The sequence below is a fragment of the Amblyraja radiata genome, chromosome 8 (assembly GCF_010909765.2).
Source record: "Amblyraja radiata isolate CabotCenter1 chromosome 8, sAmbRad1.1.pri, whole genome shotgun sequence".
Lineage (NCBI taxonomy): Eukaryota > Metazoa > Chordata > Chondrichthyes > Rajiformes > Rajidae > Amblyraja > Amblyraja radiata.
The window spans coordinates 8,156,415-8,183,013 of record NC_045963.1 but is presented as its reverse complement, the minus strand read 5'-3'; the positions used below and the strand labels follow the sequence as shown (position 1 = coordinate 8,183,013).

The 26,599-nt window shown below is 42.7% G+C and overlaps 1 protein-coding gene across 10 annotated transcripts in view; it reads right to left on the bottom strand.

The window, feature by feature from the left end:
- xpo1 (exportin 1) overlaps positions 1 to 26,599 on the bottom strand; it is a 71,212-nt gene that overhangs the window by 42,475 nt on the left and 2,138 nt on the right. For 3 of the 10 annotated variants that reach the window (XM_033025134.1, XM_033025133.1, XM_033025137.1), the window contains 5 exons: positions 25,777 to 25,932; positions 15,387 to 15,488; positions 12,973 to 13,045; positions 2,101 to 2,162; positions 1,969 to 2,013 (listed from right to left, as the gene is read on the bottom strand). In XM_033025134.1, coding sequence (XP_032881025.1) covers positions 1,969 to 2,013; positions 2,101 to 2,162; positions 12,973 to 13,045; positions 15,387 to 15,488; positions 25,777 to 25,902 — 408 coding nt within the window. In that variant the 5' untranslated portion in view covers positions 25,903 to 25,932. Of the gene's footprint in view, positions 1 to 1,968; positions 2,014 to 2,100; positions 2,163 to 12,972; positions 13,046 to 13,413; positions 14,320 to 14,344; positions 14,409 to 14,577; positions 14,640 to 15,386; positions 15,489 to 25,776; positions 25,933 to 26,053; position 26,599 lie in introns of those variants that run through there. The other 7 variants (XM_033025136.1, XM_033025135.1, XM_033025139.1 and 4 more) reach the window with 5 other exon arrangements.

Genomic DNA, 26,599 nt, shown 5'->3' with positions numbered 1-26,599 from the left:
AATCATTATTACACACTTAAATAATTGTCCAACCTACTCTCAAATCATCCAATCTCACTTTGCCGGAGATGCGTTTTTTTCCCCGGATCATATCTCCGGTCGCTCTGCGGCCTAACATCAAGGCGTGGGGGCGTTGCTCGAGACTGACTTTGAGCCTCACATGGACCTACCATTGGAGCCGGTGATCCCTTGCCTGGGAACGACGTTCCAACTGTGGACTGCAAGTTTCACCATCGAGGAGCTCGCAGTCTCAGGTAGAGACTGATGTCGAGATGTTCCAAAGTCGCAAGAGGTTCGACCAGCCCCAACACGGGGTCTGATCGCCCAGCGCGGGGGAGCTGAGATCCCCCTGATGCGGGAGCTTGATCGCCCAGACGCGGAGGGCCCGACCACCAGCTATGGGAGCCAAGATCGTCCCGTCAACGGAAGGCCGAGAGCAAAGAAGGGAAGAGATTTTACTTTTTTTTTCGCCTGCCATTACAGTGACAAATGTAGGGGAGTCACTGTGGTGGATTTTTATGTTTATGTTAAAATGTATTTTGTGTTTTGATGCTTTTTATTGGTATGACTGTATGGCAAATCAAATCCCTCGTATATGGTGCTAAACATGGACCTGGACTCACTGCAGCTCTTAGGACGCAGTCTCTACAACACTCAACCTCGCACCATCACATCTCGACCGGAAGAATACCTATGCCAGGATCCTCTTCATAGATTTCAGCTCCGCTTTTAACACAATCATCCCACAGCAGCTGGTGGAGAAGCTGAAGCTGTTGAAGGTGGACACTGGCACTTGCAACTGGGTCCTTAACTTTTTGACACAATGGCAGCACAGTCAGGGTGGGCAGTCGGACATCAAGAACCATTGCTGTGAGCACTGGCTCACCCCAAGGATGTGTCCTAAGCCCCCTGCTGTCCAGTCTGCTTATTCATGACTGTACTGCCACTCAGCAATAATTATATCAATAAGTTCGCTGATGACACAACAGTGGTGGGTCTTATCAGTGACAACAATGAGTTGGCGTACAGGATGGAGGTGGAGCTGCTTACGGAGTGGTGCAGATCTCACAATCTCACCCTCAATGTGGAAAAGACTAAGATCGATTTCAGGAGGGCTGGAAAACACCATCACACTCCACTGCATATTGATGGAGCTGCTGTGGAGAGGGTCAGCAGTGTGAAGTTCTTGGGACTTCACCTGGCGGATGACCTGACCTCTACGACCAATACCACAGCAGTGATCAAAAGAGCTCAGCAGCGGCTCCACCCCCTCCGGAGACTAAGAAAAGCAGGTCTCCCTACTGTTCATCTAAGGACCTTCTACAGGGGCACCATCGAGAGTATATTGACCTACGGCATCACTTCCTGGTTTGGGAGCTGCAAGGCTTATGAGCAAAACCAACTTAACAGGATAGTGAAGACAGCCAGCAGGATCATTGGTGCCCCACTCCCTTTCCTGTTGGAGATCTATCAGAAGCGGAGCATCAGCAGAGCCATCTCCATTATTAAGGACCCCTATCATCCATCACACCACATCTTCTCCATTCTGCCATCTGGGGAGAGATACAGGAGCATCAGCTGCAAAACCAGCAGGATGCTACACAGCTTCTTTCCACAGGCAATAAGACTGGTTAACGGACTGTGTCCCCTCCCCATATATCATACACCAACACATCTAACCTCGCCCATACTTTGACAGCTAGGCACCTGTCAAAGCAAAGCCACTGTTTGGTCTGAATGTCTGTTTTTATTTCAATTTTTATGCCTATTTCAGATACGGTAATTTTAATTTTTAAAGCTATATGTATTTATTCTGTTTTTATTAACCGCACTGATGGGAATTGATTGAGAAACAATTTTTTCGTTTCATCTGTGTATGTAAGTACTCAGTTAAAATGACATTAAAGTAAATACTGAATACTGAAACATACTTGGATAATAAAGTATGATTATGATCCAAGATCTTACCTGAACCAGAATCATATTCAGCTTCCCAATGTAAACTTTCTCCTTCTAAAACAAAAAGCAGTAATTCAGTAAATAAATTGAATGCAGAATTTTGAGACACCATACATTGTTCAGCTTGATATGAAAACGTACCTCAATGTTTACAGGATCAGATGAAGTCTTAATAATCAATCCAACAACATACTTTTTAATTCCTATGCACAACAGAAAATAAAAACAAAAATTATTTAACAATAAAATGAATGAGCAGTGCATATGGTTGTTCAGATATTACATTGACTTAAAAATATCTTCATCCAAAATATTGTTTTTATTAACTCTCACAGAAGAGTGCAAATAAAGCAGCCATGCCAGCTGTACTGGGTGAAGGTTGATTGCCAACCAAAAGGGGATACTCGAGCTTGGCCAATTCACAGCTAAATATTCTCAGTCCAAGTTAGCATGACAGATTATATTATGAACCTTCACATCAAGTTCATAATATACTTATAGCACAAAATTTGGTTTGGTTTCCAAATGTGTTTTTTAGTCTTTTAGAGGCAGCACCGTACAGCTTGTAAACAGGCCCTTCAGTCCAACTTGCCCATCCTGACCTACACTAGTCCCACCTGTTTGTGTTTGGCCCATATCCATCTAAACCTATGCTTCTTAAACGTTGCGATAGTACCTGCCTCAACTATCTCCCCACTGGCAGCTCGTTCCATACACACCACCCTTTGTGTAAAGGTTACTCCTCTGGTCCGTATTAAATCTTTCCCCCTCACTGGTTCTCAATTCCCCAACTCCGGGCAAAAGACTGTGCGTTTAGCCAGTCGATTCCTCTCATGATTTTGTACACCTCATTCCTACAATATGGAGACCAAAACTGAAGACAATACTCTAACTGTGGCCATTTATAACTGCAACATGACCTCCCAAATTCTATTCTCAATACTATATTTCTATACTTGATTACAAGCATGTTAAATGCATTAAACTCAGAACACCTCTGGCAGCATAAAACTAAGCAACCAGGAGAACAGTGGACCACTAAAAACAGCAGCTGAAGCATACACATAACCATATGGAGACATTGACATTGCAAATGCTGGAATCTTGAGCAAAAATACTCCAGCAACTCAGCGAGTCAACAACTGATCTCTACCACAACCCAGTCTTTTAGGTTGGCTTCTACTTGATTACCTATAAAATATTTTTTTAGCAAACTCATGCGGATGTTTCTTTACTGAAACCTTCCCAAACATCATTTAATTTCACCCCTATTTTTGTATTAAAAGCTTTCCCACAAGATTAAATTGACTAGCTTGTAGTTGTTCCGTGTGCTCTTGCACCCCTTTTTGAAGAAAAGTTGCTATTTTCTCACTCTCTCACAGCAGCCCAACATCTAGACACTGAAAGTTTATGGTTAATCTTTCTGGAATAGAAACACAGAAAACACATGCAGGAATAGGCCATTCGGCTCTTCAAGCCAGCACCGCCATTCAATATGATTATGGCTGATCATACAAAATCAGTACCCCGTTCCTGCTTTTTCCCCACAGCCCTAAGAGCTAAATCTAACTCTCTCTTGAAAACATCCAGTGAAATGCCCTCTGCTGCCTTCTGTGGCAGAGAATTCCACAGCTTCGCAACTCTGTGTGAAAATGTTTTTCCTCATCTCAGCCCTAAACGGCCTACCCCTTATTCTTAAACTGTGACCCCTGGTTCTGGACTCCCCCAAAATCGTGACATTTTTTCCTGCATCTACCCTGTCCACTCCTCTAAGAATTTTAGATGTTTCTATAAGATCCCCTCTCAATCTAAATTCCAGTAAATACAAGCCCAGTCGACCCATTCTTTCATCATACATCAGTCCTGCCATCCTGGGAATTAACCTGGTGAACCTACGCCAAAATTGCAAGCAATACCCCTGGTCTCACCAGGGCCCTGTATAACTGCAATAGGACCTCCTTACTCCTAAACTCAAATCCTCTCGCAATGAAGGCCAACATTAGTCCCACCATTGGCTTTCTTCACTGCCTGCTGTACCTGCATGCTTACTTTCAGTGACTGATGTACAAGCATACCCAGGTCCCATTGCACCCCCCCTTCTAATCTGACAGCATTCAGATAATTATCTGCCTCCCTGTTATTGCCATCAAAATGGATAACCTCACATTTATCCACATACAGTGGCCTCCATAATGTTTGGGCCAAAGACACATCATTCATTTATTTGCCTTTGTACTCCATAATTTGACATTTGTAATAGAAAAAAATATCACATGTGGTTAAAGTGCACATTGTCAGATTTCATTAAAGGCCATGTTTATACATTTGGGTTTCACTATGTAGAAATTACAGCTGTGTTTATACACAGTCCCCCCCATTACAGGGAACCATAATGTTTGGGACACATGGCTTCACAGGACTTTGTAATTGCTCACGTGTGTTTAATTACCTCCTTAATGCAGGTATAAGAGAGCTCTCAGCACCTAGTCTGTCCTCCAGTCCTTCCATCACCTTTGGAAACTTTTATTGCTGTTTATCAACATGAAGACCAAAGTTGCGCCAATGAAAGTCAAAACAGCCATTATGAGACTGAGAAGCAAGAATAAAACTGTTTGAGGCATCAGCCAAACCGTAGGCTTACCAAAATCAACTGTTTGGAACATCATTAAGAAAGAGAGCACTGGTGAGCTTACTAATCGCAAAAGGACTGGCAGGTCACGGAAGACCTCCACAGCTGATGACAGAAGAATTCTCTCTAGAATAAAGAAAAATCCCCAAACACCTGTCCGACAGCTCAGAAACACTCTTCAGGAGTCAGGTGTGGATTTGTCAATGACCACTGTCCACAGAAGACTTCATGAACAGAAATACAGCGGCTACACTGCAAGATGCAAACCACTGGTTAGCTGCCAAAATAGGATGGCCAGGTTAGTTTGCCAAGAAGTACTTAGAGCAACCGGTTCTGGAAAAAGGACTTGTGGACAGATGAGACGAAGATTAACTTATATCAGACTGATGGCAAGAGCAAAGTATGGAGGAGAGAAGGAACTGCCTAAGATCCAAATCATACCACCTCATCTGTGAAACAGTGGTGGGGTTGTTATGGCATGGGGATGTATAGTTGCTGAAGGTACTGGCTCACTTATCCTCATTGATGATACAACTGCTGATGGTAGTAGCATAATGAATTTTGAAGGCTATAGACACATCCTATCTGCTCAAGTTCAAACAAATGCCTCAAAACTCATTGGCCGGCGGTTCATTCTTCAGCAAGACAATGATCCCAATTTTGAAGAAGGGTCTCGCCTATTCCATCTCTCCATAGATGCTGCCTCATCCGCTGAGTTTCTCCAGCATTTTTCGTCTACCAATGATCCCAATCACACTGCTAAAGCAACAAAGGAGTTTTTCAAAGCTAAAAAATGCTAAATTCTTGAGTGGTAAAGTCAATCACCCGATCTGAACACAATTGAGCATGCCTTTTATATGCTGAAGAGAAACCTGAAGTGGACTAGCCCCCAAAACAAGCATAAGCTAAAGATGGCTGCAATATAGGCCTGGCAGAGCATCGCCAGAGAAGACTGGTGATGTCCAGCATTTTTCGTCTACCAATGATCCCAATCACACTGCTAAAGCAACAAAGGAGTTTTTCAAAGCTAAAAAATGCTAAATTCTTGAGTGGTAAAGTCAATCACCCGATCTGAACACAATTGAGCATGCCTTTTATATGCTGAAGAGAAACCTGAAGTGGACTAGCCCCCAAAACAAACATAAGCTAAAGATGGCTGCAATATAGGCCTGGCAGAGCATCGCCAGAGAAGGTGATGTCCATGGTGATGGTGATGTCCATGAATCGCAGACTTCAAGCAGTCATTGTATGCAAAGGATATGCAACAAAATACTAAACATGACTACTTTCATTTACATGACATTGCTGTGTCCCAAACATTATGGTGCCCTGAAATGGGGGGGCTATGTATAAACATTGCTGTAATTTCCACATGGCGAAATCAAAATGTATAACAATGGCCTTTATTAAAATCTGACAATGTGCACTTTAACCACATGTGATTTTTTCTATTACAAATCTCAAATTGTGGAGTACAGAGGCAAATAAATAAATGATGGGTCTTTGTCCCAAACATTAGGGATGACACTGTATCTCCATCCTACCTCCCTGGGTAAACAACAATGCAACCCACCCAAAGCAGATGCTCATGCTTAGCCAGTCTTCCTAGTAATTTAATTCACACCCTATTCATTTACTTCTACCTCCCCTTCTACTGATATTGTGTCAGCACCTTCTTCACAGGCAAAGACTGATATAAAGTATTCATTTTGTATTCTATTCACAAAGGTAGTCTTTTATTCTTAATCAGCCCCATTGCTGATTTTAACTACCTACTTACATATCTGGAAAATACATTTGTGTTCCTTATATGTAAAACTGCCATTCTCAAACCTTCGTTTTTTATTATTTTGCAATTTCACTTTGTTCATTACATTAATATTCAGTCTAGCTATTCACTGGAGTTAACCTGATATGTATTATATATCCACTTTTTTTCTTTATCATCTACCTTAGACATCCAGGGAGCTTTGTCTTTTGCTCCGTATCTTTCCCCTTTGTATGAAAAATAATTAGCCAGTACCAGAAACATATGCTCTTTAAATGCCATTCATTATTTTATTTTATTTGTCTAACTGGGCCATCTAGGGGAGCGGCTGCTAACCAGCAGCCGTCCGTTTACTTCGCTTTTAAAAAAAGTTTTTAGTAAGTCCTGTGTTTCGTCCGTTGGAGAAATGGACTTTTTAATGTGGGGGGTAGGGGGCAATTTTACTTCTAGGTCCCTACCTGGTCGGTGAGGCAGCTTTTTCTCCGGGCTGCCCGTTGACCCGTCCTCGTGGCCTACCAGCGGGCTTGGAGCGCCATTTCCTGGCGGGGACCACCCAGCACCTGGGCCTTGGTGGCGGCGCAGCGCTGGGGCTCTGTCGCGGAGCGGGCGATGCCTTGCCTGGGTCGCCGCGCTGGAGCTCCGGTGAGCTGTGTCCGCCGTGTTCGACACCTCCGGGCTGCGGGTCTGCGGAGCAGGCAGTGCCGATTTCAACATCGGGAGCCTGGGAGCTCCAGGCCGGCGCGACCTTGTCGGCTTCGGAAGCCGCGGTCTCCAGCTAGGAAGCGGCCGTACCAGGTGGCCCAGCCGCTGAGAGGACTCTCCCGACGCCGGGGCAAGATCACCCGGTGAGAACGGCCAGGAACATCGGGCCTCCGTAGAGGCAATTGCGGTGGCCTCAATAGGCCTGACTTTGGGTGAACTTGGGGTTGGGGACTGAACATTGTGCCTTCCACCACAGTGGTATCCATTGTGAGGGGATGATTTTTTTTGTCTGTAAGTAATCCTGTTAAGTCTTTGTCCAAGATGGCTGTCGGAAGGGAGAGTGGACGCTGGCGCGCTTTAACTGCCGCTGCTCTCTTTTTTCACATTGTGTTTTTGATTTTTTGTTTTTGGACTGAATTCTGTTTTTAATTTGTGTTTCTGTGATGTCTTTATTATTTATTTTATTCTGATTATATGTTTTTTATTCCTGTTAATCTCTGTAAGGTGTCCTTGAGATTTCTGAAAGGCGCCCAAAAATAAAATAAAATAAAAAAAAAATAATAAAAAAAAATAATTAAAAAAAACTGGGTTCCATTTCATCTTGGCAAGATTCCATCACATCTCATTGAAGTTACACATTCTCCCAAATTATAAATTCTACTTGAATGCCTAGATCTCATAAATTCAATCATTGCACCCAAATAGCTCACCTCATTCTCTAAAAGATCGATCATTGCCTCCTTCCTTGTTAGGCCAGAAGTCAGATCTTCTGAACATTTCAGGAGGAACATTCATCTCCTCCTTTTCCAAATACTGGGCCTATTACCAACAACAAAGTCTTCGAGCGTCATGACTAGCACTTTATATATCTTTATAATCCCCTGCAGATTTGCTCCTGTATCATCCTTTCATTATTTGGTGACCTATAAAGGAACTCCCACTTAGTACAAATTTCCTTCTTAACTTGTTTAAGAAGGAACTGCAGATGCTGGAAAATCGAAAGTACACAAAAATGCTGGAGAAACTCAGCGGGTGCAGCAGCATCTATGGAGCGAAGGAGATAGGCAACGTTTCGGGCCGAAACGTTGCCTATCTCCTTCGCTCCATAGATGCTGCTGCACCCGCTGAGTTTCTCCAGCATTTTTGTGTACCTTCCTTCTTAACTCTGATGGTTAAGATCCTTTTATGAAGCTCCTCAGAAAGATCCTTGCCGCATTCCAATAAAACCGCCTTTAATAGCTCTGCCACCCAATTTCCATCCCAATCTTAAATGCCAATTCCTGTTCTTTCTTTGAGCTGCTTCATTACATTGAGCGTCATATCACACAGAATTTGCATCCGTCTCCAACGTTAATCACCACATATTGTTTATATAGATGCATTATGAACTACTTTCTTTATTTCTGTGTCTGTCAGGATCTACCTCTTCCTTCACTATTACTATCCAATGCATTCTCATTCGTTTGTGCACCATAATCCTATTTCTATTTCCATAAGCTGGTGTCATTTGTTGATGTCAAAATTTCCCCATCTGCAGCCTCCCTACTCGTATCTAATGCCAGTTGCAATTTGTCTATTCTCAAACTGCTCCTAATGCTCAAGAATCTATTACTCTCTTCCTGCACCATATCTTTACGCTTTACATGAATCTGGCCAATCTTCCCATTTACATTCTCATTAACACGCAGAACTGGAAGAATATGTGATCACTGAATTACTTCTCCCATTCCTCCCAAGCTCATGACACTGCCCCAAGGACCATGACCCTTTCTCGCAGTCAGCGATTCCAACAGAAACCACAATTATGCCTTCCACTATGACTTCCATCATTAACATTTTGTCCCCACCCATGCATTTCACTGTCCCTTGGTGGCATGTCTAGGAATGTACTACAAAGGTGTTGCCAATTGTATCAGTCGCTATACAGAGATATGTGCATCTCCAAGGTCTTCTGCACATCCTGCCCATTCATATAGCCTACTTACCATTTTAGAAACATAGAAAATAGGTGCTGAGTAGGCCATTCGAGCCTGCACCGCCATTCAATATGATCAACTCAGTATCCTGTACCTGCCTTCTCTGCATACCCCCTGACCCCTTTAGCCACAAGGGCCACATCTAACTCCCTCTTAAATATAGCCAATGAACCGGCCTCAACTACCTTCTGTGGCAGAGAGTTCCAGAGATTCACCACTGAATGTTTTTCTCATCTCGGTCCTAAAGGATTTCCCCTCTATCCTCAAACTGTGACCCCTTGTCCTGGACTTCCCCAACATCGGGAACAATCTTCCTGCATCTAGCCTGTCCAACCCCTTAAGAATTTTGTAAGTTTCTATAAGATCTCCCCTCAATCTCCTAAATTCTAGCGAGTACAAGCCGAGTCTATCCAGTCTTTCTTCATATGAAAGTCTTGACATCCCAGGAATCAGTCTGGTGAACCTTCTTTGTACTCCCTCTATGGTAAGAATGTCTTTCCTCAGATTTGGAGACCAGAACTGTACGCAATACTCCAGGTGTGGTCTCACCAAGACCCTGTACAACTGCAGTAGAACCTCCCTGCTCCTATACTCAAATCCTTTTGCTTTGAATGCTAACATACCATTCGCTTTATTCACTGCCTGCTGCACCTGCATGCCTACTTTCAATGACTGGTGTACCATGACACCCAGGTCTCGTTGCATAATTTCCCTTTTCCTAATCGGCCACCATTTAGATAATAGTCTACCTCCTGCTTTTGCCACCAAAGTGGATAACCTCACATTTATCCACATTATACTGCATCTGCCATGCATTTGCCCACTCACCCAGCCTATCCAAGTCACCTTGCAGCCTCCTCACAGCTAACACTGCCCCCCAGCTTCGTGTCATCCGCAAACTTGGAGATGTTGCATTCAATTCCTCGTCCAAATCATTAATATATATTGTAAATAGCTGGGGTCCCAGCACTGAGCCTTGCGGTACCCCACTAGTCACTGCCTGCCATTCTGAAAAGGACCCGTTTACTCCTACTCTTTGCTTCCTGTTTGCCAGCCAGTTCTCTATCCACATCAATACTGAACCCCCAATACCGTATGTTTTAAGTTTGTATACTAATCTCTTATGTGGGACCTTGCCGAAAGCCTTCTGGAAGTCCAGATATATCACATCCACTGGTTCTCCCTTATCTACTCTACGTTACAACCTCGAAAAATTCTATAAGATTCGTCAGACATGATTTACCGTTCGTAAATCCATGCTGACTTTGTCCAATGATTTCACCATTTTCCAAATGTGTTGCTATCCCATCCTTAATAACTGACTCAAGCAGTTTCCCCACTACCGATGTTAGACTAACTGGTCTGTAATTCCCCGTTTCCTCTCTCCCTCCCGTTTTAAAAAGTGGGGTTACTTTAGCTACCCTCCAATCCTCAGGAACTACTCCAGGATTTAAGAATTTTGAAAAATTATCACTAATGCATCCACTATTTCTGGGGCTACTTCCTTAAGTACTCTGGGATGCAGCCTATCTGGCCCTGGGGATTTATCGGCCATTAATCCATTCAATTTACCTAACACCACTTCCCGACCATCCTGGATTTCACTCAGTTCCTCCATCTCATTTGACCCGCGATCCCCTGCTATTTCCGGCAGATTATTTATGTCTTCCTTAGTGAAGACGGAACCAAAGTAGTTATTCAATTGGTTAGCCATGTCCTTGTTCCCCATGATCAATTCACCTGTTTCTGACAACAAGGGACCTACATTTGTTTTGACTAATCATTTTCTCTTCACATATCTATAAAAACCTTTGCAGTCAGTTTTTATGTTCCCTGCCAGTTTTCTTTCATAATCTATTTTCCCTTTCCTAATTAAGCCCTTTGTCCACCTCTGCTGGACTCTGAATTTCACCCAGTCCTCTGGTAGGCTGCTTTTTCTGGCTAATTTGTACGCTTCATCTTTTGTTTTGATACTATCCCTGATTTCCCTTGTTATCCACGGATGCACTACCTTCCCTGATTTATTCTTTTGCCAAACTGGGACGAAGAATTGTTGTAGTTCATCCATGCAGTCTTTAAATGCCTTCCATTGCATATCCACCATCAACCCTTTAAGAATCAATTGCCAGTCAATCTTGGCCAATTCACGTCTCATACCCTCAAAGTTACCTTTCTTTAAGTTCAGGACCCTTGTTTCTGAATTAACAATGTCACTCTCCATCCTAATGAAGAACTCAACCATATTATGGTCATTCTTGCCCAAGGGGCCACGCACAACAAGACTGCTAACTAACCCTAGGTACACAAAATTGCTGGAGAAACTCAGCGGGTGCAGCAGCATCTATGGAGCGAAGGAAATAGGCGACGTTTCGGGCCGAAACCCTTCTTCAGACTGATGGGGGGGGGGGGGGGGGGGGAATAAGGAAGGAAAAGGGGATGAGGAGGTGGAGCCCGAGGGCGGGCGGATGGGAGGAGACAGCTAGAGGGTTAAGGAAGGGGAGGAGACAGCAAGGGCTAGCAAAAAACTAACCCTTCCTCATTACTCAATACCCAGTCTAGAATAGCCTGCTCTCTCGTTGGTTCCTCTACATGTTGGTTTAGAAAACTATCCTGCATACATTCCATGAAATCCTCTTCCTCAGCACCCCTGCCAATTTGATTCACCCAATCTATATGTAGATTGAAGTCACCCATTATAACTGTTTTACCTTTGTTGCACGCATTTCTAATTTCCTGTTTGATGCCATCCCCAACTCCACTACTACTGTTAGGTGGCCTGTACACAACACCCACTAGCGTTTTCTGCCCCTTAGTGTTTCGCAGCTCTACCCATATCGATTCCACATCCTCCAAGCTAATGTCCTTCCTTTCCATTGCGTTGATGGAACATAGAGTCCCCTATTACTAATGCCCTCCTCTTCTTTTCCTTACCCTTCTGAGCAACAGGACCGGAGGCCCGGCCGCTGTTGCTACCCCCAGGTAGGCTGTCCCCCCCCCAACAGTACTCAAACAGGAGTACTTATTGTCAAGGTGTACAGCCACCGGGGTACTCTCTAGTCCCTGCCTCTGCCCCTTGCCCCTAACCGTGACCCACTTGCCTGCCTCCTGTGGTCTTGGAGTGACCACCTCTCTGTAACTCCTCTCTATGACTTCTTCGCTCTCCCTGACCAGACGGAGGTCATCGAGCTGCTGCTCCAGGTTCCTAATACGGTCCCTTAGGAGCCCCATCTCGACGCACCTGGCGCAGATGTGGACGTCTGGAAGGTTATCAGATTCCTTGACCTCCCACATCTGACATCCAGAACGGTAAACTGCCCTGGCCCTCATTCTCCCCCCCTTACCTAGGATACAATACAATACAAATTGCTGGAAGAAATCAGCAGGGATCTGACTTCCAATCAGCTGCTCCCTCTTGTCCGCTTCCACCAATCAGCCGCTTCCTCAAGCCCACTTGTTTTGAAATGCGAAAGGGACGTTGGATTTTGAAGCTGACTGTGGGATGGCCACATTGTGGAAGCTATGATGCAGGAAAAACTCAGCTTCTCATACTCCTGTGCAACTCTACACTGAATTTGAGCTTGAAAATCCCAACCTCGTTCAAACGGGTAGATAAACCTTTATGATGCTCCCACAGGACGGTCTTCAGCTGTCCTACATCACTCATTCCTTTTAAATTGAACATTTTTTCTTTGCACTGAACCTTTGCTGTGTGAAGACCAGCACCTCCTTCTTGCTCTCATAAAATTTCCTTGTTCAAAAATACCCTTTAATCGGAGTGTAAATGAAATAGAGTTTCACATCACTCATGAACGCCAGGGATCAGAGTGTATTCCTCTTCCCAAGTACTTGTTTGTGTCGGATGCAGGGAAAGGGTAGACATCCTTAAATTTCAAAATGGTATGCATCAAGCTTGGGAGACATTAATTCTGATCACTCACCTTCACATTGATTTCTTGGGAGAATCTTCCATCTAGTTTTTATTACATTTTCCAAGATCTGCAGTGCGTAATACTGTAATGAGATGACATGGCAACATGAGAATCAGAAAATGATCATGTTAATATTCAAGACTATAAGACATTCTCATAAAATGCTTGCCTCCTACTTCTCGTGCAAGCAAAATCTGCTCTTTTAAGTTATTAAAAACCAAGGCACAAAATCTAATCTACCACAGTACTTTACAAGTGAGAATTAAGATTTCATGCAATTGCTGTTTTCACTTGCACAAAACTACAAATTGTTACATAATTGAACTGTCAAGCAGTCCTGCTGTTGATCAGGGCTTGCACCAGTTAATAATGCATCAAGTCTAGCTCAACAGTGTGAGACCTACAGTATGGCTTTTTCAACAGTTAGTGAACATGTTTTCTTGTATCTACCTGGTGTTGCTCTTCAGGAACAGCAAGACAGCCCACAGACTCATTTGCAGTGTAGTTTCCAATTTCCCAGTCACCCTCATCAATTTAGGATCCATTAATGTTTGTAATAATTAAAAGTTACACCCTATTTCAACTATAGGGATCAGGTGTTTAGTAAAAAAACAAAAAAACAAGAAATAGCACACTGCAAGTAAAACAATAATGTTTTAGACTTGAGCATCACAAGAACACGCCTTTCTTAGATTCCAAATTAATAATATTCTGTAAGTAAATTACTGCATACATCTACAAAGCCAAGAAAGAAATTAGGAATAAAAAGATTAAAAGATTGACAATATAGCAGTTCATCAACATGCATAACTATGGGAACACAGTAATTTTTACACTTTTATTCCTCCACACCATTAATACACAAGCCAAATGGTCAAGAGGAATATAGGTTTCATGCAGTTTCTACAGCAGGATAGCCAGATATCCAGAACCACCAATGATATGGGGGAAATTTAATAATTATTATTTTAAGAAAAAGCTAGCACAGCAATTTTGCAGTGAATATTGGCAAATAAATATAGATATAAAATTTGTACATTCGAGATTGTGATGATGTGACATGTGAGGAAAATCTTCAAATTTGTCATAAAGCTGCTAAAGAGCAACCAACCAAATCTATAGTAGCATGGACAGCAGCTATTAAGCTTTGGATGTTTCGGAAAAGGAAATCCATGAGTGTCAAAGTTGCATAACTCAGAAACAATCTATTTGTGTGCAAAATAATAAGAGCAATAGAAAACAATACTGATCCCTACAGGAGAAATAATTCACATTACATTTTCTTTTTTCCCTCAGCCTGTTTATTATACTCTTAACCCATCCCCTTATAACAAAGTCATAGATGAACAGAATTCAGTTAAAGGGAATCAAAAGGGTAGACCTTGTGGAGGCCTGCCGCCAAAGCCTAGCTGTGTCAGTTGCACAGGAAGACACCCCTTTTCTTCCTATTACAATCAACATAATGGAACATTATGATTAATGTCAAATAACATTAACAGTTTGAATAAAAAAATACTAAAATAGTGATTGCATAAAACTGTTGTAAAGCCAAATGTCAGCGCATAAAATTTAGCACCAATGATTTTAAATTTAGGTATGCAAGAGATTCTTTACCTTCAGTTTTCTCTGTTCCTCTAATCATCTCATTTGTCACAAGATACAATTTTGAGTTTTACAAATACTGTTGACAAATCAGCTTAAAAATTAGTAATAACTGTCAGTAACAAAACAATGCAACAGGCAAGAAAACAAGACAAACACCTTCACTAAGATTAGGTCAGAAATTTGAGGAAGTACTGTGCAGATGATATTCCATCTCAATAACAAGTTCTCAAAATCTAATCACAGCAATTACTACAGATTCCAGAGTAAAATTAGTAAAATAACACCAGTAAATTTAAAGAGTTAGAAATACTTGTGCTGGATATTTACAAGTAGGCATTATAAACATGCTTGCAAAGAGTGCCTAAATAGACTAATTCACTCAAGGTTTACCTTGCAACTTACTGAAAATTGGTACCGGTGCTTCAAAAAGGAAGCGTTCAGGAACCAAAGGTCAAAAATAATTCCACGTTTAACTGCACTGGGCCAATTAGCAGGATGTTTGATCAAAACGGAAGATATTTAAAATGTAATACCCACTACCCCTAAACCTTAATAATATGTAAGCAAACTGCTCATGATTTCATATCAGTATGATCAATTTGCTCTGCTTAGAAATTAAAATGATAAAGATGGCTCTAAAGTACAAATGTTTCCACACCTCCCTCGTGTTTCAAATCACACCAAGAGTTGCCTAATTGCCATGTAAACATCCCAAAACACCTCCAAACCCAGTCGTGAAACAGTATAAGTTTGTCTTGTCAAAGGTTTAATTCAAGATTCAGATTTCGAAGACTTCTTCTCATGAACATTTCACTTACTTTAGTATTCATATTTTGTGAAAACTCCAGAATAGTGTCAACTCTTGTCCATGCATCAGGATGCTCCTTTAAATGAGTTAAAACCTCTTGAGCCATTCTTTGCTATCAGGAAAAGTAATTTCACGATTATTTGGAATCAAGCACCACTCCAAAAAAAACATACATAAACAGCAGAGTATTAAATCATTGGTAGTTACTGTATAGCAATCTAAAGATAATCTAAGCAAAATAAATTAAAACAAAATTGACATATCTTTTCAATAGCAATGTTTATTTTTATTACTGCAAGCTAAAGATATTGGCTATATTATAATTTTGACAGTATCGTTGCACCAGTGTCAAAATAAGTAACTGGTTGTCAATTTCAATGACTACCCATGGTTAAAGTGTTTTTGAGGCAATGTTCTGATCACCTTGGGGAGGTTACATCAAATGTAAGACAACTTTTTCTGTTTAGGAAGGAACTGCAGATGCTGGTTTAAATCATAGACAGACACAAAATGCTGGACTAACTCAGCGGGACAGGAAGCATCTCTGGAGAGTAGGAATGGGTGACGTTTCGGGTCGAGACCCTTCTTCAGATAAGGAAGTGTACAGATAAGGAAGGGTAAGGTGTGAAAACAGGGCAAAGGGAAGGGAGTTCAAGGAAAATATAGAATAGTTAGTTGGGAGAAGTTAACAACAAAGTAAAGAGAGAAAAATGCAGTCGGAGACAGTAAGAGTGGTCGGAGAACTGGGAAGGGGAAAAGCAAGGGCGACTTGAAGTTAATGTTCATACCGATAGGGTGAACCTCATATTTCCCTTGGGCAGCTAACACCCTGCTTCTACTTAGGCTAGATGACAACATCTTTAAGAAAATTTCCAAATAATGGAAAAGTATTGAGCAGTTTGATTATTGGTAACATATGTAATTCAAGAATTGATTCTGTACCGTCACCAGATCTTTATGTGCAAAATATGTAAACTCCAATCAAAAGATCTAGGGACATTACTCCTTGCTTACAGTAATGACATGCATAACATTCCAAACTTAGATATTTTCAAAACATTGCAGTGCTATTTCTAAGTGCTCCAAAGTTACCTATTATTAAATCACTAAGTTTAGCTTAGTTTAGTAATACAACGTGGAAACAGGCCCTTTAGCCCACATTCGCAATGACATCCCACACATTAGTTCTATGTTATCCCAGTTTCGCATCCGCACACTAGGGGCAATTTTCAGAAGCCAATTAACCTACAAACCTGCAGACCTTTGTAATGTGGGAGGAAACTAGAGCATCTGGAGAAAACTTGCATGGTCACCGAGAACATGCAAACTCCATACAGATGGCACCCGGTCAGGACCGAACCCAGGTCTCTGGACCTGCAAGGGAACAACTAGGACAATCTGCATGTTTGTATCTTTGGCAGGCCATGTCTTATGCATTTGACTGAGTTTTTTTTTGAAGAGCTAACGATCAATGAGGGTAGGACAGGAGATGTTGTCTACATGAATTTTATTCAGATTTGGTAAAGTCCCATATGTTGGGCTGATCTAGAAGATTAAGTTGCATGGGATCCACAGTGACCTGGTTGTCTAAATTCATAAAAGACAGCGGGCTGTGGTGGAAAAGTGTTATTCTGGCTAGAGGTATGTGAGCAGTGGAGTTCTGCAGCGATTTGTGCTGGGACCACCGTTGTTTTTGAAGGGAGACCCGATAGAAGTACACAAAATTATGAAATGCATAGATAGGTCAGAATCTTTTTCCCCAGGGTGGCAATATCAAGTGAGAGGATCAAGAGAATGTAGAAAGCATGATTAGTAAATTTACAGATGACATTAAAGTGGATGGTATAGTAGCAAAGATTATCAAATATTACAGCAGGATCTTGACAAATGTTGGTCAGTAGTTGGACAAATGGACTGAGGAGTTGAATGCACTTATGAAGTGCTGCATTTTGGCATATCAAAGCAGGCCAGGACATACACGATGAATGGCAGGACTCTGGGGAGCATTGTAGAGCAGAAAGATCTGGGAGTGCTGGTACTAGTTCCTTAAAAGTGGCTTCACAGAGAGGAGATTTTGGGCACATTGGCCTTCATCATTCAGGATACTACTAGTTGGAGTATTGTGTTAATTTTGGTCACCCTGCTATAGGAAGGTGTTGTTAAGCTGGAAAGGGTGCAGAGAAGATGTACGAGGATGTTGCCTGAACTCGAGGACCTGAGCTATATGGTGAAGCTCGGCAGGCTCGTATGTTATTTCTTGGCACGCAGGAGGATGAGGGGTGTACAAAAGATCATGAGGTGAATAGACCCTTTTACCCAGAAGAGGGGAATCAAGAACAAGAGGACACAGAGGGATTTTTTTTTTAATAGGAACCCGATGGGCAATTTTTCAGAGGGTGGAGGGTATTTGGAACAAGCAGCAAGAAGAGATAGTTGAGGCTGATACTATAACCATCATATTACCGATATCGCCTTTCAAAAAACAAATGGGACTGTTTGGCTTGTGTGCAGCTTTCTTGAAGCAAAAATACATCAAAATGTAAATTTTACATTTATTGCCAGGAATATTACAAAATTATTTTCCAAGTAAAGCTGGAGATAGTTATATTTTTATATATAAATATATTCATAAAACATAATCTCCTCTGCCTGCACGTGATCTTTATCCCTTTATATCCTGCATATCCATATCCTCAGCTGCTTCCAACACCACTTATCAGAGCAGATTCTAAGCAACCACTGTGTAAAAATAATTTGCACCACATACCCAACTCCTTTACACATTACCCCCCCCCCCACTAATTTTAGTCACACACTCAAGTGTTTGACATTAAGTTCGGGAAAAGGTTCTGTCTATGTCTATCTATGTCTCAATTTTATATACGTATATAAGCCAACGACACCTCAGAGAAAATAATCCAAGTTTGACCAACTTCTCCATATAACCAATATCCTCAAATCGAGGCAGCATTCTGGTAAACCACTTCTGCACCCTCTGCAAAGCGCCACCATATCGTTCCAAAAAAGAGGCAACCAGAACTGCACACAATACTACAAATGCAGACTGACGAAAGTACTATAACATTGCAACATTACTTCCATGTGCTTAGAGCCCCGGCTGACGAAGGTAAATATATCAAACGTCTTCTTTCCACTCTGTCTACTTGTGTTGCCACTTTTAGGGAGCCATTGACCTGGACCCCAAGAGCACTCTCTACATCAATACTGTTAACTACCGTATTTCCCGGCAATGAAGACGCAATTTTTTTACCCTAAAATAAGGCCTGAAAATGTATCTGCGTCTTGGTGGCCGAAGGTTAGATTGTTAGCCAAGAAAGATAGACGTGGGTGACTTCACTGAACTCCTCACACTTGCCTCATCCCTCTCCCCACGTCTGCTGCTACTTGGTGACTTAAATATTCACATGGACTCCCCCACCTGCAAGCTTGCATCTGAATTCGCCTTTTTACTGGACAACTTCTCTCTCACTCAGCACGTCACCTTTCCCACCCATGACAAAGGTCACATCCTTGACCTGGTCTGCTCCACAAATCAACCGGTACTCGACCTCCATCCTTGCCTCTTCCCCCTCGCTGATCATAAGCTTATACGGTTCACCATCCCTTCTCCGACACCTCGCCCCCGCTTCCTCCGAGAAATCACCTTCCGTAATCTAAAATCCATTGATCCCCACCATCTCTCTGACCTGCTCTCCACCACTCTCCCCCTGGACTCAACCCCCATCTCACCTGATGATCTCACAAACCATCTCAACTCCACCTTGTCTACCTCCCTCAACACTCTGGCCCCCCTCAAAACAAGAACCGTAACTTTCAACACATCTTCACCCTGATACACACCTGCACTTCGTAAACTGAAACAGACTGGTCGCCAACTCGAACGACTTACAAAGAAATCATCTCTCACAGTCCACCTTGAAGCTTACAAGCTCCACCTCACTGACTACAAAGATGCTCTCATTGCTGCAAAATCTGCCTACCTCTCCTCCATATTCACCGATCCCTGCCTAAACCACAGAACCCTCTTCTCCACAGTGGGCAACCTCCTCAAGCCTCGAGCCAACACTCTCCCTACCTCTACTCCGGGTCTCTGCAACTCATTCCTCCACTTTTTCGCTGATAAAATCAGCACCATCTATCAATCTCAATCCCCTGTACCCGACTCCCCAGCATCTACTCCACCACCTACCAAGGCCCCTCCTTTCAACATCTCCACTGACCTCCTTACCCCTCATCCACACCGCTTCCTCTCCCAGTTTGACCTGGTCACCCCTACTGAAATCTCCAAACTCATCAGCTCTTCCAAACCCACTACCTGCTCCCTCGACCCTCTCCCCACTCCCCTGTTGAAGTCCTGCCTCCCCGTTCTCTGCCCCTACCTCACTAATCTCTTCAACTCCTCATTGTCCCAAGGAATTGTCCCCTCCGCTTTCAAAACTGCTGCCGTTACACCAATCTTAAAGTAACCTGGTCTTGATCCCTCCTCTCTCATTAACTACCGCCCAATCTCAAACCTCCCCTTTCTTTCAAAATCCCTGGAGCGTATCGTTGCGTCACAACTTCATTCCCACCTCCTTGCGTATAACCTACTTGAACCCCTCCAATCTGGCTTTCGCCCCCTCCATAGCACAGAAACTGCTCTCCTCAAATTCCTCAACGACCTCCTCACCTCTGTTGACACTGGTTCCCTCAACATCCTCATCCTCCTCGACCTGAGCGCAGCCTTCGATACAGTGAACCATAACATCCTGCTCACCAGACTCAAAGTCCTCGGCATTGAAGGCTCTGCACTCAGCTGGCTCCATTCCTACCTTTCCAACAGATCCCACTTCATCTCTCTCCACAACCACACCTCTGCTACAGCCACAGTCACTCAAGGCGTTCCCCAAGGCTCCGTACTCGGCCCCCTCCTCTTCATCATCTACATCCTCCCCCTTGGTCAGATACTCCGCCACTTCAATCTGGACTTCCACTGTTACGCTGATGACACCCAGATCTACCCTGGCACCAAATCCCCCCACAACCCCCCCCCCCCCCCCCCCTCTCCCATATCAACTCCTGTTTGTCAGCTATAAAAACCTGGATGCAACATAATTTCCTCAAACTCAACAGCGATAAGACAGAATTCCTCCTCATAGGCTCCAAAGCCACACTCAGCAAAATCAATAACCCCACTCTCACCATCGACGGCACCACTGTCTCCCCATCTCCCCAGGCCCGCAACCTTGGCGTGATCTTTGATTCCACCCTCTCCCTTGAGCCTCACATCCGCCATGTCATTAAAACCTCCTTCTTTCATCTCCGCAACATCGCCAAACTCAGACCCTCTCTCACACCGCCCGCTGCTGAAAGACTCATCCATGCCTTCATCTCCTCCTGACTGGACTACTGCAACTCACTTCTCCTTGGCATCAGCTCCACCTACATCAACCGACTCCAATTGGTCCAGAACGCAGCCGCCCGACTCATCACCCATACCAAATCCTGACATCACATCACTACAGTCCTCAAACAACTTCACTGGCTTCCCATCTCCCACCGGATCACCTACAAAATCCTGATCCTCACCTACAAAGCCCTCCACCATCTGGCCCCCCCATATCTCATTGACCCCCCTCTCCCCCTACCAACCCTCACGGTCCCTCAGGTCCACATCAGCCGGTCTCCTCTCCATCCACAAGTCCAACCTCCGCAGTTTTGGGGACAGAGCCTTCTCCAGGGCAGCTCCCAGGCTCTGGAACTCCCTCCCCCAACTGATCCGCAATTCCGTGTCCCTCACCATCTTCCAGTCCCGCCTCAAGACCCATCTGTTCACCTCTGCCTATCCTTAGCCCCACGTCCCCGCCCCTTTTCATCTGTGCATTAATTGCCTCTTACTGTGTTTTGTATTGAATTGTCTTTACTTTGTGTACTAGTCATGTCTCTACTATTTATTTCATTCCCCTTACATGTTTTTCCTCTACCTGCTCAAATTTTTGTAAGGTGTCCTTGAGACTCTTGAAAGGCGCCCATAAATAAAATTTATTATTATTATTGTTAAACTGGTAAACAATCTCCTACTGAAGTTAAAAACTACCACTGTAATATAGTGAATAGATTAAATAAATTTAGAGGTGATACCAAAACAGCAGTCCAATTCATTGCAGGGAAGACAATTTCAGACAGGAAAGAGGCACCAATGGACTGATTAAATCACAGGAACAGTCCCTTCAGCCTACTATGTTTGCTTGAGCCATGATGCAAATTTACCCAATCTCACATGGTGGGTCCCGAGTTCTTGCCTGTTCACATCTGAACATTTAAACTTTGCCATCACAGCTACCCTAGCCTTGTGTGCAAGACATCCAAGAACCCCAGCAAAAAATTGCCTCACACATCTTCTTTAAATATTCTCCCTTTCACCTCTGCCCTCTAGTATTTGACATTTACATCCTAAGAAATTACCGATTATTATGTTCTGTCACAAAACATTCTACAGCTCACCCTCAGCACCCTACTCTCCAGCGAAAACAATATAATTAGTGCATCCTCTCATAGCTAATGCTATCCAATTATTGTCAAAGAGCACGGAAACAGGCTTTTTGGCCCAACTCAGCCATGCCAACCAAGATACCCCCATCTAAAGCTAATTCCATCTGCCTGTGTTTGGCTCTTACACCTCCAAACCTTTCCTATTCATGCGAGTTTTAAAATGCTGTTTATAGAACCTGCCTCAACTACCTCTGGCAGCTCGCTACATACACCCATCACCCTCAGTGAAATCTAGACAATATCCAGGTGAACCTCTTCAACCCTCCACAAAACATCTGCACCTTTGGTGCTGGTATTGGTATATTATTGTAATGTGTATCGATACGCCAAAACTTTGCTTGTTATCCAGTCAAATCACATGGTACTCAAGTACAATCAGGCCACACACAAATACAACACGTAGTACTGAGAGAGAAACACTAGAGTGAAGAATATGTTACAGCTTTATAGCATTAAAGTTGTAGTGCAGTTTTTTTTAAGTGCAACGGCAGCAATGAGGTAGGTTGGAAGATTGGGAGCACACCCTTAGCTTATAAAAAGACCACGCTGTAGCCTGATAATGCAAAAGCAGCTGTTCCTGAATCTGGTAGGTGCTTTCAAGCATTTGTACCGTCTGCCCGATAGGGCTATAAAATGGTCCATGAATATGTTGGCTGCTTTCCTGAAGCGTGAAGTGTGGAAGGACTTTGTGTAATGGCTTGCTGTCTTGGACAGACAAATTCTTGGACAGTCAATAGGATGCATTTGATGTATAAGTTGGTAAGAGTTATTGTGAGAACTGACAAACTATTTTATTCTTCTGGGGAAATACAGGCATTGGTGGAACAGCACCTCATATTCTACTTGGATAGCTTAAAATTCAACAGCATGGACACCGAATGCTCCAATTTTAGTTAACATTCCATCCCCCACCTCCCCTTCCTTGTGCTCCACCTGGATGTATACACATTTATGATATGATTTGACAATGTTCCACACAAAAGATTAGTGTGCAAAATTAGAGCACATGGTATTGGGGGCAGGGTATTTACAAGGATAGAGAACTGGTTGGCAAACAGGAAGCAAAGAGAAAGAATTAACGGGTCCTTTTGAGAATGGCAGGCAGTGACTAAAGGGGTGCCGCAAGGATCAGTGCTGGGATCCCAGTTATTTACAATATATATTAACGATTTAGACATAGGAATTAAATATAACATCTCCAAGTTTGCAGATGACACAAAGCTGGGTGGCAGTGTGAGCTGCGAGTATGCTAGAAGGCTGCAGGGTGACTTGGATAGGTTGGGTATGTGGATAAATGAAGAAAACAAATGGCATGTTGACCTTCATATCAACAGGATTTGAGTAAAGGAGCAAGGAGGCCCTACTGCAGTTGCACAGGGCCCTGGTGAGACCACACCTGGAGTATTGTGTGCAGTTTTGGTCTCCTTATTTGAGGAAGGACGTTCTTGCCATTGAAGGAGTGCAGTATAGGTTCATCAGGCTAATTCCCGGGATGGCAGGATTGACATATGATGAAAGAATGAATCGACTGAGCTTATATTCACTGGAATTGAGAAGGACGAGGGGAATGCTTACACATAAAATTCTTAGGGAATTGGACAGGCTAGATGCAGGAAAAATGCTCCCAGTGTTGGGAACCAGGGTTCAGTTTAAGAATAAAGGGCAAGCCATTTAGGACTGAGATGAAGAAAAACGTTTTCACCCAGGGAGTTGTGAATCTGTGGAATTATCTGCCACAGAAGGCAGTGGAGGCCAATTCATTGGATATATTCAAGAGTCAGATATAGCTCTTCGGGCTAACAGAATCAAGGGATACGGGGAGAACGCAGATACTGATTTTGGATGATCAGCCATGATCATATTGAATGGCAGTGCTGGCTCGAAGGGCCGAATGGCCTTCTCCTGCACCTATTTTCTATGATACAACTTTATTTATCCCAGGAGAGAAATTAATCTGCCAAGTCACAAAACAAATTAAATTAAAGTGATGAGTGGAAAGGATTGGGGATGTGCAAAGATTGGGGAGGGGGGAGAGAGGAGAGTCAGTCTACCCCACGTCAGAGTGGGGGGGGAAAGAGTTGCACAATTTTTCCCACCCAACCCATATACTTTCTTCTGGCTTGTCCCATCCCAATCATTTTTGCTCCCTTTTATAATTAATCAGAAGAGTGGTCCGGATGGGAAACATCTCCTATACACGTCTTCTACAGATGCTGCCTGACCCACTGAGTTACTCCAGCACTGTGTTTTTCTATTCTGAGATGGTTGAGCCAATTCAGAAGCTAGTGCGAATTGAGAGTGCAGATCTTGAACCAATGGAATGGGGTCCAGGACAAGACAAAGCTTACAACGATTTAATGAAAGCCATAATTAGCACACCAGCATTGGGCTTGCCAAATAAGCAGAAGTCCTTTCAGATATATAATGTTGTAGATGCTGAAAGTTCTAATGCATAAATAAGGAGGACGACTAGAGACCAGAGGTATATCATCATTCAAGTAAAAGCAACCCAATGACAGTAGCAATGCAGTTTTGTGGCTGTCATTGATTGCAGCTCATGGGCTTAATAGACAATAGGTGCAGGAGTAGGCCATCCGGCCCTTCGAGCATTCAATGTGATCATGGCAGATCATCCCCAATCAGTAGCCCGTTCCTGCATCTTTAAGAGCCATATCTAGCTCTCTTGAAAGCATCCAGAGAACGTGCCTGAGGCAGAGAATTCCACAGACTCACAACTCTCTGAGAGAAAAAGTGTTTCCTTGTCTCCGTTCTAAATGGCTTACCCCTTATTCTTAAACTGTAGCCCAATTCAGGACTCCCCCAACATCGGGAACATGTTTCCTGCTTCTAGCGTGTCCAAACCCTTAACAATCTTATATGTTTCAATAAGATCTCCTCTCATCCTTCTAAACTCCAGAGTGTATAAGCCTAGCCACTCCATTCTCTCAGCATATGACAGTCATTCTCTCAGCAAATGAAGCTTAGAAGGAGAGTTAGCCAGTTGTGATGAATGGGGATATAATTTTGAGAACTAAATACACCATTGTGCATTTAGTAAACACTGGGAAACTAAGAACTAAATCAGACAGCCATGGGACTAGATGGGAAGTGATTCTGTTGCTTTGGGAACTTTGTTTTTGACTAAACCTACGATATTTTGTCGTCCAAGATACCCGACCTTTGCCACCCGTATAATTCACCATCACAGGAACCCTTTGGACCTGTACTCTAATTCATCAAATTGAGTGTATAATCTTTTAAAGGGTTCTCAAGTGAAATTTAAATTTAAATTTGCTTTCGCCAGTTCCTGCCTAATACTTTTTCAAACAGCCTTCCCCCATTTTGCATTTTCACCCAAGAATCAATATTATCCATAACCATCTGTAAACAGACTGAATTATGTTCTCAATGATGAATTTCGTATTGACAATGGTGTTACCAAAGAAAGAATGTAATTTAGGAACAAGGCATTAGGCTTGATTTTTATTTTAGAAACAATGGAAACTCATAGGTAATGTAAGTGAGATACATAGGATTACAAGAACCTAGACAATGCAAAGAGAAAAAGACACGAGGATAAACAAGAGGTATGGATATGCTAATTAGTACATGATCGTCAAATGGGCTCTCTCTCTCTACCATAAATTTCCAATATCATTCCAATGCTGATATTAACCAATAATTATTTGTGCAGTTTCAAACGTCTCCGTTTTAAGAGAAAAACCATTGCTTTCTCGTAAATATTCTCATAATTCAGCAATCCACACACACTTGCGCAACTCACTATGAACAAGTGCAATCCATTTAAAGTGATATTGTATTATTCTGTATTTAAATTTGATTGTTACCTGTGCCCCTTCTCCATGATACAGACAATTTACCACATTGTCCAAAAGGTTTATATCAAGCTTCTGAGTGAAGTCCAGCAGCTGGCGAGCTGCGTGGTCCGCTAAAATAGTCATTATGGCTGGCATAGATCACTGCAAGAAAAAACGATGTAATTCCTAAATAAATTAAAAAGAAAGATAAAGTTAGAACTTTCAGTTAAGTACACGGGAGCCAGTCATTGCATAAATCCAAGTAGTCAAGTTGACAACATTATCAACCTCCAAATCAAAGTAGTACCTGTCATCATTGCCTTGTCAGTTGCATCACTGCAGACTCACTCTGCATTAACATACAAAATTCGTGTTTAAATTTACCGCTATTTTAGATGCAAATCTGATAGGACAGATAATTGCACTGTTATGAGATGAGCAAAATAATTTTCTTTCGGAGTACTTCAGAACACAGGAGATTAGATGTAACATGCAACAAAGCTCAAGTCACAATTTGCCTCCTCCCTGCTTAGGTATTTTAGAATATCTGCTTATCTTTTTAATGAGTAAATTAGAATTCACTTGTGATCAAACTAGAAAAACTATTTAAAATCTGGAAATTGCCAAGTTATGAAATCCATGAAAGACCATCTGATGGTTCCAGCTACATCTGACATGATACCCTGACTTTACGCTAAGCTGAATCTTCAGTATATTGACAAAAATATGGAGGAACAAGATACCGACTCCTGTCACTATGCTGCAACTCTTACTACAAAAAACACTCTGGATGTCAGACAATGACAGGACTGGGCTCAGATGTGATACACCACAGTGAAATCGCCTGCCAACA